The sequence below is a fragment of the Psammomys obesus genome, unplaced genomic scaffold (genome assembly GCF_907164565.1).
Source record: "Psammomys obesus unplaced genomic scaffold, mPsaObe1.curated_primary_1811, whole genome shotgun sequence".
Classification (NCBI taxonomy): domain Eukaryota; kingdom Metazoa; phylum Chordata; class Mammalia; order Rodentia; family Muridae; genus Psammomys; species Psammomys obesus.
Window position 1 is genome coordinate 10493797 of NW_026596152.1, and position 21461 is coordinate 10515257.

Below are 21461 nucleotides of genomic sequence, written 5' to 3' on the forward strand. Positions count from 1 at the left end.
CAAGACATTAATAGAAAAATCAGCAATGATGTGCTTCTGTTTTTGTATAGAAGTCATGTGGTAGATTCTGTAAAAGTAAAGATTATAAAAGTCAGTGTGAGCAAACTTTTAGTGAGATTCCAGATCTTAATCCAAAAAAAAAAAAAAAAAAAAAAAGTTCTTAGTTGAATAAAACCATGTAAATGTGACTTGACTGGAAAAGTCTTCATATGTTGTTTATTCCTTAATAGGCACATGATAACCAACTCTGGATACAACCTATATGAAAGTGAAGAATATTCTGAGGAGCCATATAAACCATATAGGAACTCTTTCATTTCTCTTATGAGTATTCAAAGTCATGTGATAATGGACACTGGAGGTAAACCTTATAAATGTATGCTGTGTGGGAAAGCCTTTCATTTCCCCAGTGAATTCAGAATACATCTAAGAACTCACACAGGAGAGAAACCTTATGAATGTAAGCAGTGTGGTAAAGCTTTCAGTCATTCCAGTTCCTTTCGAAAACATGAAAGAACTCACACAGGAGAGAGGCCCTATGTATGTAAACAGTGTGGGAAAGCCTTCAATTGTTCTGGTTCAATCCGAAAACATGAAAGAACTCATACTGGAGAGAAGCCCTATGAATGTAAACAGTGTGGGAAAGCCTTCAATTGTCCCAGTTACGTTCAAATCCATGAAAGAAGTCACACTGGAGAGAAGCCCTATGAATGTAAACAGTGTGATAAAACATTCAGTTGCTCTAGTTCCCTTCGGAAGCATGAAAGAACTCACACTGGAGAGAAGCCCTACGAATGCAAACAGTGTGGGAAAGCCTTCAGCTGTTCCAGTTCCTTTCGAAAACATGAACGAACTCACACAGGGGAGAGGCCCTATGAATGTAAACAGTGTGGTAAGGCCTTCTTCTCTCTCACGAGTGTTCGAACGCACATGATAAAGCATACTGGAAATGGGCCTTTTAAATGCAGTGTATGTAAGGAAGTGTTTCCTTTTTCCAGTGTGTTTAGAAGACATCAGACATCTCATGCTGGAAAGAAGCCCTATGAATGCAAACCCTGCAGCAAATGGTTTAGTTCTCTCACTTCACTTCAAATACATGAAAGAACTCATAACAGGGAGAAGCCCTACACATGTAAGCAATGTGGTAAAGCATTCACCTGTCTCAGTTCCATTCGAAAACATGAACGAACTCACACTGGGGAAAAGTCCTATCCGTGTAAACAGTGTGGGAAGTGGTTCAGTGCTTCCGGTTCTCTTCAAATACATGAACGAATTCACAGTGGAGAAAAGCCCTAACAGTGTGGTAGGGCCTTCAGTCGGTCACTTCCATTCGGGAACATGAACAAACTCATAGTGAGGAGAAACCCTGTGACTCTAATGTGGGGAAGCCTTCACTTCCAGTTGAAATTGATTGCTAGACAGTCTTATGAATATAAATTCTGGTAAGTCCTTATTTTCTCTCACATATTTTGAATAAAAATGATAAAGCACACCAGAAGTGGACCTTTTAATGTGAGGTGTGTCAAAAGGCCTTTCACAGTGCCAGTGTATTTTTATTTAGAACACATCAAATAACTCATACAGGAAAGAAACCATGTGAATGTAAAAAATGTGGTAAATCCTTTACTGCTTCTTTTATCCTTAAGACTGTAAGAGAATTCATGCTGGAGAGTATCCCTATTAATGAAAGCAATGGAGAATTACTTATTACAATTGCCTTTGTACAGAGGAATGAACTTGTACTGGAGAAACGTCCTTTGAGTACAAATAAATATGGTAAATATCACATTCCCATTTGTCTTCAAAGGAACTAAAATACTCCTTGGACAGTAAATAATCAGAAAGTGATTATAAGGAATATAAAAAAAGTTGTCTTGATTTTTTTCAAGGACACAAAAAGATCCCCACTGGGTAATAACCCTATTTATATGAGAAAAATGCTAAAGGCTTCAGATGCAGCAGCTCTTAGGTTGTGTGAAAGAATACCCACAGGTGAAACACTGAATAAGAATGTGGGGGAAGCATTTGATTTTGCACTTTCCTTCAAAGACATGAAAAGGACTGAGAAGGGAAAAAAGCCTATAGCTCTAAGGAATGTGGTTAAGCTTTCAATTTTTACAGTTCTTTTTGAAAGGCATTGAAGAACTCTGGGGAAAAGTCTGAGTGTGGGAAATGTCAGAAGACCTTCATTTTTCCATTTCGTTCAGAGATACTAAAGAACTCATTTAGAAGAAGACTGTTGGGTACACAGGAAGTCCACTGCTTCATTTCTCATTGAAAGGCACATGATAATGCACACTGGAGATGGGCAGGCATCATACTGACTTTACAGTGTGAAAATACTGCTTTTCTGGGTTAAAGCATGGAATGTGTTTTTTATATTAGATGTAGTTTTGCATTATTTTGTTGAGACTTTTTATAGCTGTATTCAAATAGATTTGTGTATCTTGGTATAATATAGTATTACTACATACAGTGTATGCATGTGTATATGTGTATCTGTGGGATACAGCATAGTTTGTACATGAGTAGTATATATTACATAACTAGTTTATATAGTAATTAAAATAGATGTAACCACTATTTTACTACATAATATTAGACCACATTGGCTATGCTATTGCAGTCTTATCAGTGTGTAGAATAAAGTATTGCATTCACTCAACCCACTCCCCGTCTCCAGCTACTTCTTGCTCTAGAGCATGGCTACCAGGATCCCCAATATTCAACATCACCTATTTTTACTAGGTAGAACCCAGGGATGATTTTCTTACCAACCCATGCACTTGGGACTGCAGCTGATATGAAGATACTCAGTGTCAACCTGGTGTGGTGGTGCACACCTTTAATGCCAAAGATAGGGAGGCAGAGGCAGGAGGGCCTCAGTGGGTGTGAGACAGCCTGGTCTGCACAGTGAGTTCCAGAACAGCCAGGGATATACAAAGAGGTACTGTTTAAACAAACAAACAAACAAACAAACAAAACAAAAACAATGAAAACCAACCAACCAAGAACCCACAAAATCTTTAGCCTCACCCATTCTTGTCCTTGAGGACTATGGTCTTATTTTGCAGCTCTGGGAATGTGTCTATCCCAAAGGTCAGACCAGGCGCCTGTAGGATTACACATACCAAAGTTAAAAGGCCTAGCACCATCTTTACTCAAGGGATGTGTGGTCTTTCATTTTACAACTGTAAGAGATTGGACACCAGAACCATAAATCCAAATGTTACCTTTAAATGTCCCATCATTTTTAGGGAAGATTTTTAGAACAAATAGACCTCAGAGATTCTGAAAAGAGTCCTGGTGCTACTTGGGCTTCCACCATGAGGCTTCAGGAAGGTCTCATCTAGGTCCCATACCCACAAAAGTGCTACATGCCATGACACCTACTTCATGTCATTCTTAAGGAAGGTACCTTTTGTGTTTCAAAACACATTCTGGTAGTATGATGTCATCTACCACAGCCTTATCTTACAGGACCTGGTGAAGGTGCCATGGCTTCCTGTGACATCAACACTTTGGTCACTGGTGCCACAGTCCCATGCCTCTCCTGCAGTTTTGAGTCCCAGGGAAGTTCTTCAATGGCTCTGAATGACTCAGACTACGGTGTCACCTGTGCTTGTAAGTTGCCACCGAAATGCCATAATAGCTGCGAATCCACACACCTTTGGGTGCCTGTGTTCTACTTAGTTGTACAACTATTTTATGAACTGATGTGGTCTGGACCACCAGGGTACTCGTGGACACTGCTGACATCAAGCAAAAATGAAGAAAGCGCACGGGCTGCGCTCATTTGTAGGCAAAGATTCGAGTCCAGAAGGCACCCTACAAGGAATTTTACAGGTCCACACAGGTAGGGTTTTAAGCAGAGACAGTTGAATAGCTGGGGAGAAAGGCCAGAGGCTCAGGTCCCCACTAACCAGCATATGGGGGTCTTTATATGTCATTTGTACAGAGCGCTCTTGTCAGTATGCTGAAGCTTCAGTTGGGGTGACGCTCTCCTCCCCCGGAATTTATCACTCGTTTCTTTTCTATACTGATACATAATTTATATAGCATATACTTTACAGGTTCCACTCGACTCTCCTGCCACAACTTTATATCAAACCTGTTGGCTATGGGGATCATAGGCCCCTTCATATTTACTTCTCCATGTTTCAGTGTCTTTCCTCTTCACCAGCCAAGCACGAAAACCACCTTAAGAATCAGTATGGTATAGAAGTCTGGCTGTGACTGAGACACAGATTGGCGAGTTCAGGCCTGTGTGATGCAGGGTGTGGAGGGTCACTCGGTGTCTGCTCCCTCTCAGACGGCATTGCTTGTCTTCTCCAGTGTCAGTTCCTCAGGGGCATTTGGTAGAACAGCTGCCACCACTTGTGAATTTCCCACACATGCACTGGCAGGTGAGGTTTGTGTGAGCAAACAGCTAGCTAGCTGTGGTCTGTGGGTAAGTCACCAGGTATGACTGGTCAGCTCCCAAATCCTCCCTCACTGCAAAGCCTGCATAAAGAGATGATTGGCATGATTTCAGCCTCACAGAGGTCATTGCCTAAGCTTGCATGCACCAGCTGACAAGACAGAACCTTGCTTCATATAGCACTTTGTCCTGTGTGGATCTGAGGGAAAATGACTCATTACTCATCACCTGCCATGCCTTGTGACTCCCAACAATGAGAAGCAAGAGAAAAGAGTGAGACCTCCCTACCCTGTCTCCTCAGCAAGCGGAAAACAATACCTGGTGATGGCCACTTTTATTGCTCCACCACTTATAATTATTCCTGTGTGAATCTGCAAATTAGGAATGTTTCTCACAGGCAATAAACAGTTGGGTTTGTTTGTTTGTTTGTTTGAGACTGCGTCTTTCTAAGTAGTCCTGGCAGTCCTGGAACTCTTTATATAGACCAGGCTGGCCTTGAACTCACAGAGATCCTCATGTCTCTGCCCTTTGCATGCTGAAATTAAAGGCATGAGCCACCATGCCAGGCCATTTTTTTGTTTGTTTTGGTTTTTCCCCTTTAAGATAGGATCGCTTGTATCCTTGATGGGCATTATACTTGCTAGGTAGCCTAAATAGGCCTTGAACTTCACTGATCCTCCTGTTTCCACCTCCCACCTTCTGGGATTACAGCTGTGTACTCTCATGCTTGATCTTGCAATACTGGAAATGAAACCCAGGACTCCCTGCATGCTAGGCAAGAACTCTGCCACCGGAGGTGCTCCACACCCCCTGCCCAGATGGTGCTTTCTTGGGGCTGGGAAAATAGCTCAGTTGGTAAAGTGATTGCTCTGCAAGCATGAGGACCTGAGTTGAGATCTCCAACACTTGTGTGAAAAGCTGGGTGTGGCAATGCACGTCTGTAACCCCGGGGCTAATGAGATAGAGAAAGGCAGATCCCTAGAGCTTAGGAGCCAGCCAACGTAGCTGAATTAGTGAGCTCCAAGTCCAGTGAGAAACCCTGTCTGAAAAAATAAGGCAGAGAGTGATTGAGGAAGACACCAGCATCGACACTGGTTGTGTGGTTTCAGGGCTCTAAGAAAGTGGTTAATTTTTCCATGATGTTGAAGATAGAAAATCTGGTCCAATCAGTGTCACAGCTCATCTTAATCTCCATTAACAGTTATTTCATTTTATCTTAAGCTCTTAGAAGAAAAGGAAAAGATTCTTGAGTCACCTCACTGTGACTGGTTAAAGCCTTCTTGATGAGACATAAAAAGGACTACACAGTTTTAAGCTGAGACTTCTCAAATGGCTGGCTTAATGTTGCCATGGTTCTTCTGACAGGAAACTGTGAAAGACCCCCGAGGGGAATCTTCCGTCAGGGAGACCCCCACTCCCAAGGATCAGCGAAACCAGTTGTTCGGCTGCAAACAGCAAGAGGCTTTATTCAATACACGGGTACCCGGGGCGACAAAGTCTCTCGGAGGACTTGCGCGCCCCCTGGGTGGAAAGCTGGGCTTTTTATAGGGTTTTAGAGCAGAAGCGCGGGTACAGAAGCGAGAAGCATGGTTACAGGGAGCTGATTGGTACATTTAAATGAGACCACAATTTGAGTCAGAGTTTGGCAGGGACACCAGGATTCCAGGAACTGGGTGGTCGAGACGGTCATGATGACCCCTTAACTTGGGCTGCCACCTGTTGTTTTCCTTAGGACTCCTATCTCAACTGGAACAGATATCCCATGAGGGTGATTAACACAAACTGTTTTTAGCTCGACTGGGGCAGCCTGACCCCAGATATGACACAGCTGGGTTTCTCAGTAATTTTCCAGTTCCCCACCTAGCCTACAGAGTTTCTCAAAACAGTGGTGTCCCACAAAATGGCGTTAGCTATGTCTAACTTAGGGTGAGGCGGGGGTCTTTCAACTGAACCCAGTTCATTGTGATGACACGAAATCTAACTACCACACTATCAGGGAGATGCATGGCTTTGGTGCCAAAAGAAAGCTAATGTCTATGAAATCTGTATTTTTATTTGACAAAGAAGTGTAATAGACTGACTACCTTAGGTTTCTATTGTGATAAAACTCAGATCAAAAATAAATTGGGGAGTGTCTCAGTTACTTTTCTAGTGATGTGACAAAATGCCATGACCAAGGCAATTTCTATAAGAAAGCATTTGTTGGTACTTACAGTTCCAGAGGGTTAGAGTCCACAACTTTTATAGTGGGGATCATGGTAGCAGGCAGGCAGGCAGTCATGGTGCTGAAGCAGTAATGGAGAGCTTGCATCCGTTCTCAAAAGTAGGAGGCAGAGAGAGCCAACTGGGATGGGAATGGCTTTTGAATGTCCACTTCCTCCAATAAAGTCACACCCCCTAATCCTAATCCTTCCTGAACAGTTCCACCAACTGGAGACAAAGAATTCAACTACAAGAGCCTATGGGTACCATTCTCATTCAAACCACCACAGGGAAGAACGTGTTGACTTCCTTTTGTATTTCCAGGTTACGGGAACTCAAACAGGGCAGACACATTGAGGCAGTAACTGAAACAGAAGCCATGGAGGAATTCTTACTGGCTTGCTTCACTTGGTTTCTCATATACTGCTCCACTATCTGCCCAGAGTGGGGACCTTCCACAGTGGGTCAGGCCCTTCCACCTCAGTCATTGATCAAGAAAATGCTCCACAGATTGGCCCACATGCCAGTTTTAGGGAGGCATTTTCTTAATTATGAGCCTCTGTTCTCAGATATGTACAGGTTTGTGGCACACTGACAAAAACTAACCAGTACACAGCAATATAGTGATACAGATGTACTGTGGCATATGAACATAAATTATATTTGTGACAAAATTGAATAGATTAAGGTGATTTATTCATAGGCTAATATAATCATGGATAAGCTATGAACTAAACTTGTCAAGTGAAATCTGAATGGAAAAAAGGAAAGGAAAGGACATGACTGCTTCTAGGTATGATGGAGGAGGAAGTTTATTATAGCTATGTTTGAGAACATAGCCAGAGGCAGATACATCTGGGAGCGTCCAAAGTGGTCATGATGCTGAGCCTTGTCGGGGGAAGGGGAGAGGAAGGAAGAGAGGTAAGAGAGGAACCAGGTGCAGCAGCCAGGAGGCCAAAGTTACAAAAGGGATGGGTAACCAAAATGTCTGGATTATATAGGGAAGAGCCTTGGGGGAAGGGCAGCCTAGGCACTGGGCTGGTTGGAGAGTTCAAGGCAGGGAGCATGGTATGGCAGCCATACCCTGCAACAGGTAGGGACTGAGGGATGCTGGGAGAACCTGGAGGCCAGGTCCACTTTGACATGCTAAATAGGCACCTCAGCTGCTTGTTGCAGGGTTTGAAATTTAACACAATCAAGGTCTAAGCTTTTATTTAGAATCTACCCTCTGCCTTCCTTTTCCCTTAGTCTCTAATGACTTTAGGGGTTAATTTGTAGATGTTCATTTCAGCTGGAACTGGATGAAATTAATAAAAACCCAAAAAACCTAGAATTAAAACTTTTCTTAATATCACCAGAAAACGAACAGAAGAAAAAATTAATAAAGAACTAAAGATTTTACATGATTACCTCATGCAACTGCTTGTAAAGATTTATCCTGGCATGGGGGAGGCAGAGGCAGGTGGATCTCTGCGACTGAGAGTAAGCTCTACATGGCGACTTTGAGGATAGTCAGAGGTATAGTAAGACTCTGTCTCAAAACAAAACAACAAAAGTTATCCTAAAGTTGTTCACAAGAATTTACTCACCAGGTGTGGGGGCACACACTTTGAATCCCAGCACTGGGGAGGCAGAGAGGAGGATCTCTCTGAGTTCTAGCCAGCCTGGTCTAGAAAGCAAGTTCCAGGACAGTCAGGGCTACACAGAGAAACCCTGCCTGGAAAACCAAACCAAACCAATCCAAAAAAACAAACAAAATCATTTTCAATATGCATAATTCAGTCTCAGGGGTCAAAACTGAAAGTAAATTTGGCAGAAGAGGTTGTAAACTGTTACTCTGAGCGCATTAAAGATTTAGGAAGCCAGTTGTGGTGGCGCATGCTGGTAGGATTTGCTGAAGGAGGCAGAGGCAGAAGGACTATGAGTTAGAGGTTAGCCTGGGCTACACAGTTAAGAAAAAAAAAAAAAAAGATTTAGAAGACCCCGGCAAAGAGAGTTCAATGGCTGTGTAACCTCCACAGAGGGGATTCCGAGGAGTTCCAGGAACATTTCAACTTGATGGTTTTGAATTAAATTCTGCCAATGCAGTCTCCACACCAGTGTTCAGGCCTTTTCTTCACTGCAAGGAATATTGGAGACAAGCATTCTTTAAAGAGAAAATTATTTTGTGCATTTATAATGGAAAGTCGCCAGTTTTAATGAATGTCAAATGGGCTGCATGTAGGAATACAATTATTTCCTGTTGCTTCAAAATTCGGACACAGAGGCAGTAAAATGGCTGGGGAAAGGCACTTGCTGCCAAGACTGATGGCCTGAGTGAGCCCTGAAACTCACATGACCTTTGATTGCAGGTGAGAGCCAACTTCCTCAAGGTTGTAGTCTGACCTCCACAAGCACACTGTGTCACTTGTGTGCACAAACACACAATAAATGTAAAAAAATATTTAGACTATCAATCAGAAGCGTATACTTAATATTTATGCTCCTGGTAGAATCAGGTGCCAGGAAAAAATAATGAAAGCCAAGTGAGACCATAAGCCTTGTAAGTGTTTTGTTTGCTTTTTAAAAATTATTTGTTTTTTCCCCCTAAAACAGTGCTTCTCTGTGTATCCCTAGCTGTCCTGGAACTCCCTCTGTAGACCAGGCTGGCCTCACGTTCAGAGATTCCCCCTGCCTCTGGATTAAAGGCATGCACCTCCACCACCACCTGGCTAAAATTATTTTTATTTATGTGTATGTGCGTTTCTATGTGGGGATATACAGTGGATGTTTTCGTTTCTTTATAAATTCAGTTTTGTTATGTAAATATGTTTTTGTTTTAATACCAAGTGTGGGATGTGGGGCTGCCTTAGTTTGTCCACAGCTGATAATTGCCTCGTGCAGGGCATGGTCTTTGCCAGCTGGTAACAGCTTCATGCAATTCGGGGGGGGGGGGGGGGGGTTTTTGCCGGGGGGGGAGGGGGGGTGGGGGGGGGGGGGGGGGGGGGATGGTCTTTGCCAGGTGCAGATAGTGGAATTCTGAGGACTCTGAGTGGGTATAAATACAAGAGCTTCTGACGAATAGAGGAAGAGGAGAAGGAGAAGAAGGAGAAGAAGAAGGAGAAGAAGAAGAAGAAGGAGGGAGGAGGGAGGAGGGAAGAGGGAGGAGGAGGGAGGAGGAGGAGAAGGAGGAGGGAGGAGGAGAAGGAGGAGGGAGGAAGAGAAGGAGGAGGGAGGAAGAGGAGGGGGAGGGAGGAGGGGGAGGAGGGAGGAGGGGGAGGAGGAAGATGAAGAGGGGAGAGGAGGAGGGGAGAAGGAAGAAGAAGGAGGGAGGAAGAAGAAGAAAGAGAAGAAGGAAGAAGAAAGGAGGGAGGAAGAAGAAGAGAAGGAAGAAGAAAGAAGAGAAGAAGGTGGCAGCTGTTTGTTCCAATGCTGCTGTTTACTGGACAGATACCCTGAACACTAAGATTGGCATTTTCCCAAAGAACCTGACGACCCTAACCAGCTGGAACAAACAAGCAGGATGAAAGAGGGAAGCCCACTAAGCTAGAAGGAAGATTGCCACCCCACCTTGCTCCAGAAACTGCCAGGTGCTGGGAGCTCCTTCGTGAGGCAAGGGACTGGGAAGAACAGGAGACCATACAGAGTAAAGGGGTTAATCTTGAGCCAAGTGCGCCACCACCACCAGAGTTACCTGGGATTACAAAATCACCAGCAGTTTTCCCGGTAATTGTGCAGCACATGCCTGCTAATGATGGTGGTCATGAATATATGATAACATGGTGTTTAATAGAGATGTTAGATTTAAAGTGTTTTAAAGAGTCTGTTGTGTCCTACAGAACGTACTCCCCATTCATTAAACAAATAGTAAGTAACTGGGCTACCCAAAACAGAATTATTCTCCAGGATTGAAGGGATTGGTATCAGCAGTGCTAGAAGCTAGTCAGCAATTACCATGGTTAGAACAACAAAATATAGCAAGGGGTATAAACATTGTTAAAGATCAATGGTTTAGTGAAGTGCCCTAATGCCGACAGACAAGAACAAATCTGATCTGATGATGTAGTTACAGAACAAGTGTTGCAGCTTTAAGAGCTTTGGGATATGGTTGGGGAGCCAGGAAAAAGATCTACTTCATTTAATAAGATAATACAAGGCTCTGTAGAAGCCTCTTGGGCTTCTTACAGAGATTGGCTTCAGCTGTAAACAAAGCTGTATCCAACCCTCATGCCAGATAGGTATTGATAGAGACCCTGGGGTTTGAGAATGCAAATACTGAATCTAAGAGAGTAATTACATCATTAAAGGCACACACAGTACCAATAGGTGAATGGATAAGAGACAAAGCTGATATAGGCTCTCAGGAATATCATGCCAATATCATAGGACAAGCCATAGTTAGAGGCCTCAGACATCAAAATACCTGGTACTTTAATTTTGGCATATTTGGCCATTTACAAAGAAATTGCAAGGTTAAAAAGTGTCAGTGCTCAAAATGGCAGATGCCTTAACTCTGAGGAATATGGTACATTCACTTGGAGCCTGAACAAGCAATTTCTGGCCACATCCAGGTTTCCCAGAGTTTGTAGATGCTGTGGTAAAAGGGGTCACTTGACTAGGGACTGCAGGTCCAAGAGGGACACACAAAGTAACCTCTTGTCATTGGTAAACGAACTGAGGGGCCTTTCAGCTCCACGCCTGCAGCACAACATCCGAACCATTTTCCTTTGGACAGCCAGGAGGTAACAAGGAGGCAGGGAAACCAAAACCAAGATTGCTGATCTGTTGCACACTACTGAAGGCAATGCAGCTGCGGATCTGGCCACAGGCAAACCTCCCACCCTAGCCCCCAGAGTTGAATGTTACAAAATAACCACTGCTGTTTCTGGTCCTTTGTCTTCAGGAGCAGTAGGTGATCTCGGGAAGAAGTGGATTCATTTCTCAAAGATTTATTGGGCATCCAGGTATTATAGATGGGGATTGCAAGGAAGAAATTAAAATCATCGCATATGTAAAAAGGGATATGCAAATTAATGCAGAGATCAGAATTGCTCAGCTGTTACTGTTTCCCTAGATTAAGGGCAAAGCTGCTCCAATAGGGGAGTACTGGAAAATGTGTGTTCTGCCAAACAGTGGTTAACAATCAGAGACCCGAATTATTATTACAAATAAATGGTGTTGAAATAGGTTTGGTAGATACAGGAGCTGTATCAGCATCTTTTCCTAAAAGTCTTAGAATCCAGAACAGCCACTTCAGAAGGTTTATACACAATTTATAGAAACTGGTAAATTATCTCAAGTAAGACAAAGTGTATGATGGATTAAATGTGTGGGACCAGAAGATCAAACAGGGAAGTTGAGACCCTATGTGGCTGACATACTGATAAATTTATGGGGAAGGGAACTTTTACAACAACGGGATACTCAAATTAACATTGCTACAATCCCAGAGACAGCCAATGATGAAATTAGGGATGATAGGCTAGGTGCTCCTGGGGAAGGTATTGATCCATGTAGTCAAAAACAAACCCAAGCTGTGCCCACTGTCCAAACACAGGACTTCATAGAGACTGAATTTCCAAATTCATAAGGGGAGAAGGGGGGCCACCCCTAAGATGGATATCAAACAGACCTGTGTGACAAGAGCCATGGCCCGTAACAGGAAAAATTGCAGGCACTTGAACAACTGGTACAAGAGCAGCTGGAGGCTCAACATATAAAAGAGTCTACCATTCCGTGTAATCCCCCTGTGTTCGTTGTAAAAAGGAAATCAGGAAAATTAAAGATAACAGATTTAAGTGCAGTAGCTTATTTGTGCACCTTGCATATTCCATGCATATGTTAATGTAGAAATGTACCTATAACACTAACTTTAAAACTTTATTTTCAGAGCAAAAGACCAGATATAAAACAAAGCAGGTAGCCTAGATGATTCAGCTTCACAGACTGCCTCAGTTACTGTTGCCTTAAGAATTTGCATCCAGGTCAACTTCAAAAAAGCTAGCCCAGATGATCAATACCACAGAAATTAGAGAAAAGCTTTCTCAGGACTTGACCAATATCCCAGTTTTCATAGGGTATCCAAAAGATGTCTCTGCTCTCAGACAAGTCCAAGTCTAAAGAGATCTACATCCCCTTTCCCTTCTACCTTCTCTCTCTCCTCCCTAGGGTTGATGGGTTGGAAGGGTGGTAGAGGCTTAAGGAACTCCAAATAAAATAGTTTTAAAAAACTAGCACTACTGGGGTATGTGAACCTGAGTACCTTAGGAGGCCAGAGGGCTAAGTTCCTCTAGAACTGGAACTACAGGCAGTTGGGAGCCACCATGTGAGCGCTAGGAATCAAACTTGGTCCCTCTAAAAGCACAGAAAGTGCTCTTAATCACTGACCCATCTTTCCAGCCCCTTCCAACTGTTTTTAAAATCTGGCTTTTTTTTTTTTTAAACACTATAATCATTGATGTGTTATGTTGAAAGATTATTAATATTTAATGTTGATTTGTATTTTAGTAAAGTAGCAGTTACTCCCTAACCAGCTATATACCCAAATAACTAGAGACTAGGATTTATTTAAGTAGCCTAGAGCACAATGCTGTCCAATAATTACGCCATCCTAAACCTCCAAGCTAGTTTAGCTTCCTCCCACTCAGATTTCCCATATTATACTTGCTTTTTAATCATATTCTAGGTTCATTTCTCTTGGTGTTTCCTAGTCCTCTCCTCAGATCCATCCTGTACTCCTATCCTTTCTCCTCCCCTCACTGGACCAGGATGTCCCACCCTAGTCTCTGCATTGCTCAGCATTGGCTAGTTGGCTTTTACTGGCAATACAGAGACAAATGATAGCATGTCTACACAACCTTGAGGCAGGAGGTGCTTAGAATAAACATCACATTGCAATGTCTGGATTGAAACCAGATAGTGGGGTAGAGAAATCAGCATATAAATGAACAAAGGCAAAACACATTGTTCACAAGAACATTATGCCAACAGTGTCAATAATACAAGTGGATCTTACAGTGACATTTCCACCCACACATCATGAATTGATTTCTTCATCTCACAGTTCTAACCTCTCTCTCCGGACACATGTTCCAGTCCCTAAGGCCATCTTTTTGTCCTACTAGCCATATATGAGAAAAAGCATGGGATACTATTTGGTTTTGTGGATGGCTTTTCTCTTTTCACTTAACTGTCCTCTGGTTACATTTTTCCCCCAAATGAGAGGATTTTAGTCTTCTGTACATTGAACAGTACTCTGTTGTGTATATACCTTCCCTGCCATGGCATGACTCTCTCCCTCTCTTGTCTATCTCACTTCTGGCAGCTGCTGAGATTTACACTTTGCCTTTTCCTTTTTCTCAAATATAAATCTGTCTCGTTTATTTATTTTGCTTTTTCAGGTTGGAAACTGTCACTCCTGTCCTGCCAGAAATCCTGAGCAAACTAAAAATTAACAACTTTCCTGAAATTCTTCAGCTAATCCAGCTTGGAGGGTAAACTGCGGTCTATACAATCCTTGACACAGCTAAGACCATCACCTGCATGTCAAGACAAAATAGCCCAACAGAAGGGCCCCAAGTAAAAAGACCCCTATCCCGACGCTGACTTGTGACAACTCATGCAAAAGGACTGGGAGTTGGTGATGCACAATCACAGCTCACATTTCAAAGGAAGTAAGATATCATTCACTTTGCAGCCAGATGAGTGACTACGGCCTGAACAAATGGACTCAGAATACCATGTTCCAGTGTGGCGAATGTCATGATGGTTTTATTGTAACTGTACACCAAGACTGTCTTCAAATACGTTAGTGGAAATACACAAACCTGGGAGAGTATACTTGATAACGAGCTACTCATGAAAGGCTGCCAGGACCACAGCCTTGCAGAAGCCACAGCAGCCTTACATAAAGTTCAGATGCTACTTTTTAATCTTCGACTCACACCAGTCCTATTAATCCTTGTAGCCATGAATTATTTTTTAAAATGTCATATATAATTCTCATCCTTTTGCCTTTAAAAATGTCTCACATTCATGCTTAGTGTACACGGCATGAACGTTCCTCTTGAAACTCTTTGGTAGTCCCAAGTAATCTTTATTCTTTGGAGAATATCTGTTATTTAGGTTGACAGCTATTAACTAGCTTTGCATTCCTGAAATAACCCTACTATGACCATGGAGTATGTTTTCTAATAAAGTATTTGCTTGGCTCTACAATCTCAGTAACTGGTAAAATAATTTGGGCAGTGACTTTAGCACTGGTTTCTTGAAGAGTTCAAGATTTCATAATACATCTCTGAAAGTTTGGTATAAATTACTGGCATCTACAGAAGTCTTACATAAATTACCAGTAATTTCTAAATCTGAGCTTTTCTGTGTGTGTACAATTTTTGTGTAACAGTCTCCCTTGTGGGTAATCTTACACTATCTTTCTCGAGTAAGCTTTGATAGTAGGTATGATTCTAGAAGTTTGTTGATTTCATGAAAATTACCTACAGTATTGGTTAATATTGCTCATGTGACTTTTTTTTTAATCGATAGTAATGTCCTTATTAATTTCTGATATGGTTTCTTTTCTTTTTTAATCTCAGTCAGCCTAACTATGGGTTTTCAAATTTGTTGACCTTAGGAAAGCAGCATTAAGACAGGCATGGCTAAGATGGGCAGACCAAGCCTATTTTCTGCTAAATAAGGCAGAAATTTATTAAGGCTAAAACCATAAAGACTGTGCTGTGGCTTGAGTGTGTTGAGGATAACTACGGCTCTAAGGGAATGCTGGCTATTAAGAGACAAAAACATTTTCAACTGGAGAAGGAAGGGAAAGAGCCAAGTGACCCAGAGATGCTAAACCCATGGAACTCTCACTAAACTAAGTAAACACATTTTTCTTTAGATAGGCTTTACAGGGCCTAGGTTGCTCTGGTACTCCGAATCTTCCCAAGTGCTGGATTAAAGTGTGTGCCATGACAGCTTATTGGTCTTTTATAAAGTAATTTTTGGTTTCATTGCTATTTTCTGTTTTCTTTTATCTCAAAGATTTCTGCTGGTTATTTCCCTCTTATTGTGTTGACTTTATTTCTTGGATTACTGATTCAAGATCTTTGTTCATAAGTACTGCCAGTTTAACATTTTTCCTCTAGGTACTGCCTTAGCTGTCTTACAAAGGTTGTATATTGTCTCTTCATTTTCAGTAATTTCAGTTGAATTGTTTTAAAGATTTATTTATCTACTGTGCATACAGTGTTCTATTTACATGTATGCCTGCACGCAAGAAGAGGGCACCGGATCTCATTATAGATAGTTATGAGCTACCATGTGTTTGCTGGGAATTGAACGAAGAACCTCTGGAAGAGTAGTCAGGGCTCTTAACCTCTGAGCCATCTCTCCAGTCCCCTCTCAGGTATATTTAAAAATGTCCCTCTTGATTTTACCCTCACACGATTTGCATGTTTATCTACACTTGAGTTCTAAAATGTTATTTAATTGCAGGCTTAGCCAAGCATAGTGGCCTGTGTATATCATCCTACCATGCAGGAGAATGAGGCAAGAGGATTCCTTGAACACATAGATTTGAGACCCTTCTTAGACTCTGATTAGGATGTTTTCTTTCATTAATTCTTTGCAAGAATGGGATAACTCGGTTCTAGGAGGATATTTTAACTGTTAATCCACATCATTTTTCAAAAGACATTACTTTTTGCGAATAGCAGTGTCATGATAGGAACATATATGTCGGTAAACTCAGACTGTATCCAACAGCTGGAAGTTATTTTTAAGGAGATGATAAAAGATACTGAGAAATACTAATTTTTGGCTACAAAAGCCAGCAACAAGAGTGGCATCAGCCCAAGGCTGGACAACCAGCTGCTGGGCAGAGGCCCTTACAGAAGGCTCAAACTGTGGCGGCCTTGGTACATGCTAGGGTTTTGGTAGTCTGTGAAGTACCAACGCAGCATGAAGGGGCTCCTCCACTTTGAAACGGAATCCAGGGTTCAAACTTGTCGATGGATTTGCACAGCAAGCACCTTAATCTGCAGAGCTGTTTTAACATGGGACCCCTCCTGGCTTGTTAATCTGACTGGGGACTACATTATCATTTCCAATTATGACAGTCGTGGGAACATAGTAGCTAATGTGTGTCACACACTGCCCAGGGTGTTCTTTCTTAATTTTGCCAGTCTGGAGTAAAGGAGGTAAATTAAATTGCTGGGTCAATTGAGTGAAGTGTCTCCACGTAGGAAAGGAACCAGGGCACCAGATACTACAACCCTGGTCAGGAGCTCACAGCCCTAGCCTGGGCACGCTTATTCTGCCTGGCCATATTTAAGGATAACTATCCCTGGGATAATGCTGACATAGCTCTGAAACAGGAGGTGCTATCCTTACTTAGCTGGCAAAGGGCCTGAAGGTAGTAATAAATAATTTTCTTTCCATTGATTCTCCCCGTAGTCTCAACCAAGGAGACCTACTCCTTGTGGCAGGCATGGCATAAAATAAATGCCCCTGCCCCAACCCAAGTTCTTACCCTTACCTAGCCTGTGTCAGACCTGCAGCGCGGTGTAACTCAGCCTCAGTGCCACCCTGTAGGCACCACCAGCTGTGCCCTGGAAAGTGTCAGCACTCTAAGCTTCAAGTGGCTCCTCTGAAAGCACCCCCAGGCCTCACCCAGAGGGTCTTCTTAGGGATCACAGGGATGTCACTGGCACCAGGTCCTGCATAAAAACCCTACAAAGGCTGTGGCCAATTCTGCGTATAACTTTCTTCTCCCTATGAGGCCTCACCTCAGACCATGAAGGCTGCAGGTTTAGGCAATGCTTCTGTCTGCAAAGGTGTCTACAAGTCCAGCACTGTTTACAGCTGTGCCTCATGATGGTGGTCTATGCTGAGGCCAAGAGTAAGCAGCTGGCGCTCACACAGGCTGCACCTCTCTGCCCGCAGCTGCAACCCTACTCCTAGAAACAGCCCAGAGAACATGGTGACATGCAGGCTCCAGAAGGATAGGGCGTTATGTGGACTCATGCAGGCCACTACGCAATGTCTTGTCTCCTTCTCAGACAGAGAGAACATGCATGGGCAGTGAGTGCAGGAGGCACTGACTTATCCAGGGCCAGCTGGGTATATTTGTCTCCTTTACAAGGCTCCCTATACTTCTGCTTTGGGTCTGGCACTATGCCCTCTTGGGCAGCAGATGGTCTAGCATAGGAGAAGTACTGTGGGGAAGAAAACTACTTTACCCTAGTCCCGCATCATCATCTCCATCCTGGACCAGTACCTGCATTTTTGAGCCACTTAGCACCATGCCTCCAGCCACAGGTGAACAATACCCAGCTTAAGAATTCTCCTACAACTTGTCATAGCCTGGTTCACTCCTCCTAGTCCAGCTGGAGTCTGGAGCTCCTAGGAAAGAACTAGAAGACAAAGAAGCTTGGGAGGAAGACTGCATATATACATACACAACTATGTCCCAGCTTAAGAAAGGACACCTCAAAGGTAGATCAGATGTCTATCACTCAGGAGTCCTAGGACCACTAGGAGAGGATGGAAGGCTCCAAGGAAACCTGGTTTCATGATCAACTACTTAATTCATGTTCTTGGCAGGCTTGCTGTATGCCAGATGGGGTAACATCCCTTTAATCATCATGAGCTAAACTCGCGTTTTGGCTGGACCTTCCTCAAGATCCAGGACCTAGATGTTGGGAAACAGCACAGGATGAGCACGACTGTGTCTGCCCACCCTGCAAGAACTGCACCTGCACAGGCTTGAGGCACATCCTAGGCCTCAAGGGAGGGTAGCGTGAACTTCCTGGGGCAAGAGCTGCCCTCTGGAGCTCTTCTTGCATCTTGCATCTTGATCTGTAGCATATCAAAGGTCTTCTGCAGCAGCCACAGCATCCTTGAGCTGCTGAAGCAGTTCCTCGGGCTGTGTTGAAAATGCACTGGTGTCCACTCTCTGAAAGTCAGGATGTGCAACCACAGAGGCCAACACATCTGCGAGGCGACCAACATCAAAGGCAGCCTGTTGTAGGCCCAGTCCTAGGCTCGTGCTGTCCCCTGTATCCCCCTTCAGCCCTTGCCTCAGAACAAGGAATCTCTTTTCAGCAATGACCTTGAGGAAATGGTAAAATTCTTCAAAATTGATGCCCGTGCAGGACTTCATGATGACCTGGGCCAAGAGGAAAGGGCAAGTAAACCCTGGGGTCACATCCAGATTCAGACAGCTAGCGTGTACAAAAATCCCTCCCACACACCCAGGGCTCAGGGACTAAGATGGGACCCAGAGACAAAGGTACAGAGCCAGGATAGCTGCCAGTAGGGTCTGAGTCATGAAGCCCAGCCCAGGGCATCTGTACTGGATCTAGATCAACAGAAGCTTCCCACCTGGCAGTGGTGGTGCCAGTCAGGCATGGAGTCCTTCCATTCTCCAACCTCGTGCTGCACTGCCTGGAGTTCTTGCTGAAGGAACTGCCACATGTTTGCCAGGTTGCAGCCGTTGACCCAGTTGTGGTTGATAGAGATGGTGTCGTCCTGGAGGGCAGAAGACAAGCTGCTCCATGAGGCAATAGCAGGCCTCACCTTGGTTGAGCAAATCAAATCCTAGCCCATGGCCACCAGGCTCAGTGCTCTGGGTGGGTATAATAGTTCAGTCAACTTGACACAATCTAGACTCACCTGAGAAGATAATCTCAGTGAGGGATTGCTGACATTGGCCTGTGGGCATGTCTGTGCAGAGACTGTCTTAAATGAAGGGAGAAGACCCAGCTTCCTGTGTAGCACTATTCCCTAGGCAGAGGGTCCTGAACTGTGTAAGAGCAGAAACTGAGCCAAGCAGTAAGAAAGTAAACATGTATGCATTCATTTATCTATTCTTGACTGTGGATGGGATGTGACTTGTCATATGAAGTGCCTGCCTTGACTTCCCCACAACGACAGACTGTAACCTGGAATAAACACTTTTCTCCTCTACGCTGCTTTTCATTAGAGTATCCTATCACAACCACGAAACAAGAATAGTGGGCAAAGGCAGAAAACAGACATGCAGCCCCTGTAGCCAGGAAATGTGGATCCAATCTTATGATGGGCTAATAGGGATGAGAGCTAGAACTTCATAAGCTCATGACAAGAACCAGGTTAGAAACGGGCAAGGGGATAAGTTTTCAGTAGTCTCATTTGTGGCTTTCCTACCCTATATCCGGCCTTTTTAGGGGAACATTACTGCTCTCTTTCTACAGAGGCAGCTGGAGTGGGAAGGGAGGGGATGAAGAGAGAGGGAGCCTGGCAGAAGCAGGGTCACGTGCACTGTCTTACCAGGTTGTACACTTGATGGTGCCACCCACTGGGCACAAACAGCATCTCTCCAGCCTCCTGTATGACTTCAAGCGGTCTGCTGTTGTGCTGGATCCTGGGGTACAGGTGGGTGTCCAGGAGCTCAGTGGAAGTCACATCATAGGGCAGGTTACCATGGCAGTCCCGAAGGGCTTCCTCCTGCCCTGGCGGGAAGAACAACCATTTCTTCCTCCCACAGATGTTCACTGACCAGCTGAAGGAGCGGAAGATGTCCGCATGGAAGGGAGACCTACAGCAAGGGCTTTCGGTTTGTGTCTTGTGGAATGCTGCATGGACCCTGGCTTGTCTGATAGGCCTCTAGGCAGATACCCCAGATGGTCACACCTCCCAAGTGCCCCAGTCCCTCCTGCCATTACCAGGTGCCCCGGGGGCCCGCATAGACAAAGCGGTAGTCATCCACATGGAGGACGTCCCAGAACTCATTCAGCCAGTCTGATGAGAAGTACACAGGCAGCGTGAATATATCTTCCAAGTCATCCGCCAGAGAGTCTCTGAGGAAAGCAAGGAGCTACAGCACTAATCCATCCTATGCCCCACCCCAGCAAGCCCACCCACATCCAATGGGGCCACCTAAGACCACCCAGCCCTAGTGGGCTTCTTGACAGCTGAGGATCCTGAGCCCCTGACTGGAACCTCCAATTGCTCAGTTCAGAATGCTGAAGATCAGATGACTTTGGGGGCACCCTGCATAACCACCGCACTCAGGCAGTGGTCGCTGGGCCCTGAACACATGGTGCACATCACCCCAGTCCATATGCCACATGCTTCCTTTTCTTTGCCAATACTAGAGAGCCTAGTGTTACCTGGCTCCTCCAGGCTGCAGCCCCATCAACGGGCCCCTAAACACTAAATCATATTAACCACAGCCTCGGGGAAAGCACCATTCAATTGACATCCTGCTGGAAAAAATAAATCTAAATTCATGTGCCCATAACTCCCAACAAGGGACAAGAGATAGCCAGAGCTCTGGTAGCAACAAATAATCTGGAGCTCCCCAAACATCATCCCCTGCCTTTCAGCTCCCAGCAAACTTTCTATGTATTAAACTCTGCTCATGCATCGCTTCCCCTGTGACCTCCTGATTTGCAACTTGACATCTTCTAACCTTTCTGATTTTAGGATCTTCCAGACAAATGTACAGTCAAACACCGGATTTCAATTTTCTAAACTATTCCAGTGTAATACTTGGGAAATAACTCATACCAAAATAAAAACAACAAAACAATGAAAACAGATCAAAGAAATGTTTACCTAAAATTCCAAACTACAGCCCAGCTCTGTGGCACATGCCTGTAATCTAAGAACTCAGGAAGGCAGAGGCAGGCAGATCTCTGTGAGTTCAAGGCAAGCCTGGTTAATAAAGTGAGTCCAAGACAGCCAGGGCTACACAGAGATGCTCTGTCTGGAATAAACAAACAAAAATAATAATAAATAAATAAATTCCAAACGACTGGATACAAAAGAACTCAGGCCTGTGAGTCTGCTTCTGCCTGTCCATATCCAGGTCCAATGCCTG

At 43.9% G+C, this 21461-nt stretch overlaps 2 protein-coding genes across 4 annotated transcripts in view; one reads left to right on the plus strand and one right to left on the minus strand.

Moving 5' to 3' along the window:
- The window catches only part of LOC129666839 (zinc finger protein 709-like), a 25206-nt gene extending 10856 nt beyond the window's left edge, over positions 1-14350 (plus strand). The window contains exons 4-6 of one of the 3 annotated variants that reach the window (XR_008718658.1): positions 231-1442; positions 3481-3624; positions 14002-14029. Coding sequence is in view for 1 of the 3 variants with exons in the window: in XM_055594148.1 (XP_055450123.1) it covers positions 231-1296 (1066 nt within the window). In the remaining 2 variants the exon portion in view is untranslated. Of the gene's footprint in view, positions 1-230; positions 2661-3480; positions 3625-14001 lie in introns of those variants that run through there. The other 2 variants (XR_008718659.1, XM_055594148.1) reach the window with 2 other exon arrangements.
- Positions 14351-15594: 1244 nt separating this feature from the next.
- Positions 15595-21461, minus strand: part of Jmjd4 (jumonji domain containing 4) — a 12799-nt gene continuing 6932 nt past the window's right edge. The window contains exons 3-6 of the mRNA XM_055594142.1: positions 20302-20436; positions 19907-20174; positions 18980-19126; positions 15595-18764 (exon numbers count right to left, since the gene is read on the minus strand). Of these exons, the coding sequence (XP_055450117.1) occupies positions 18465-18764; positions 18980-19126; positions 19907-20174; positions 20302-20436 (850 nt within the window). The 3' untranslated portion in view covers positions 15595-18464. The remainder of the gene's footprint in view (positions 18765-18979; positions 19127-19906; positions 20175-20301; positions 20437-21461) is intronic.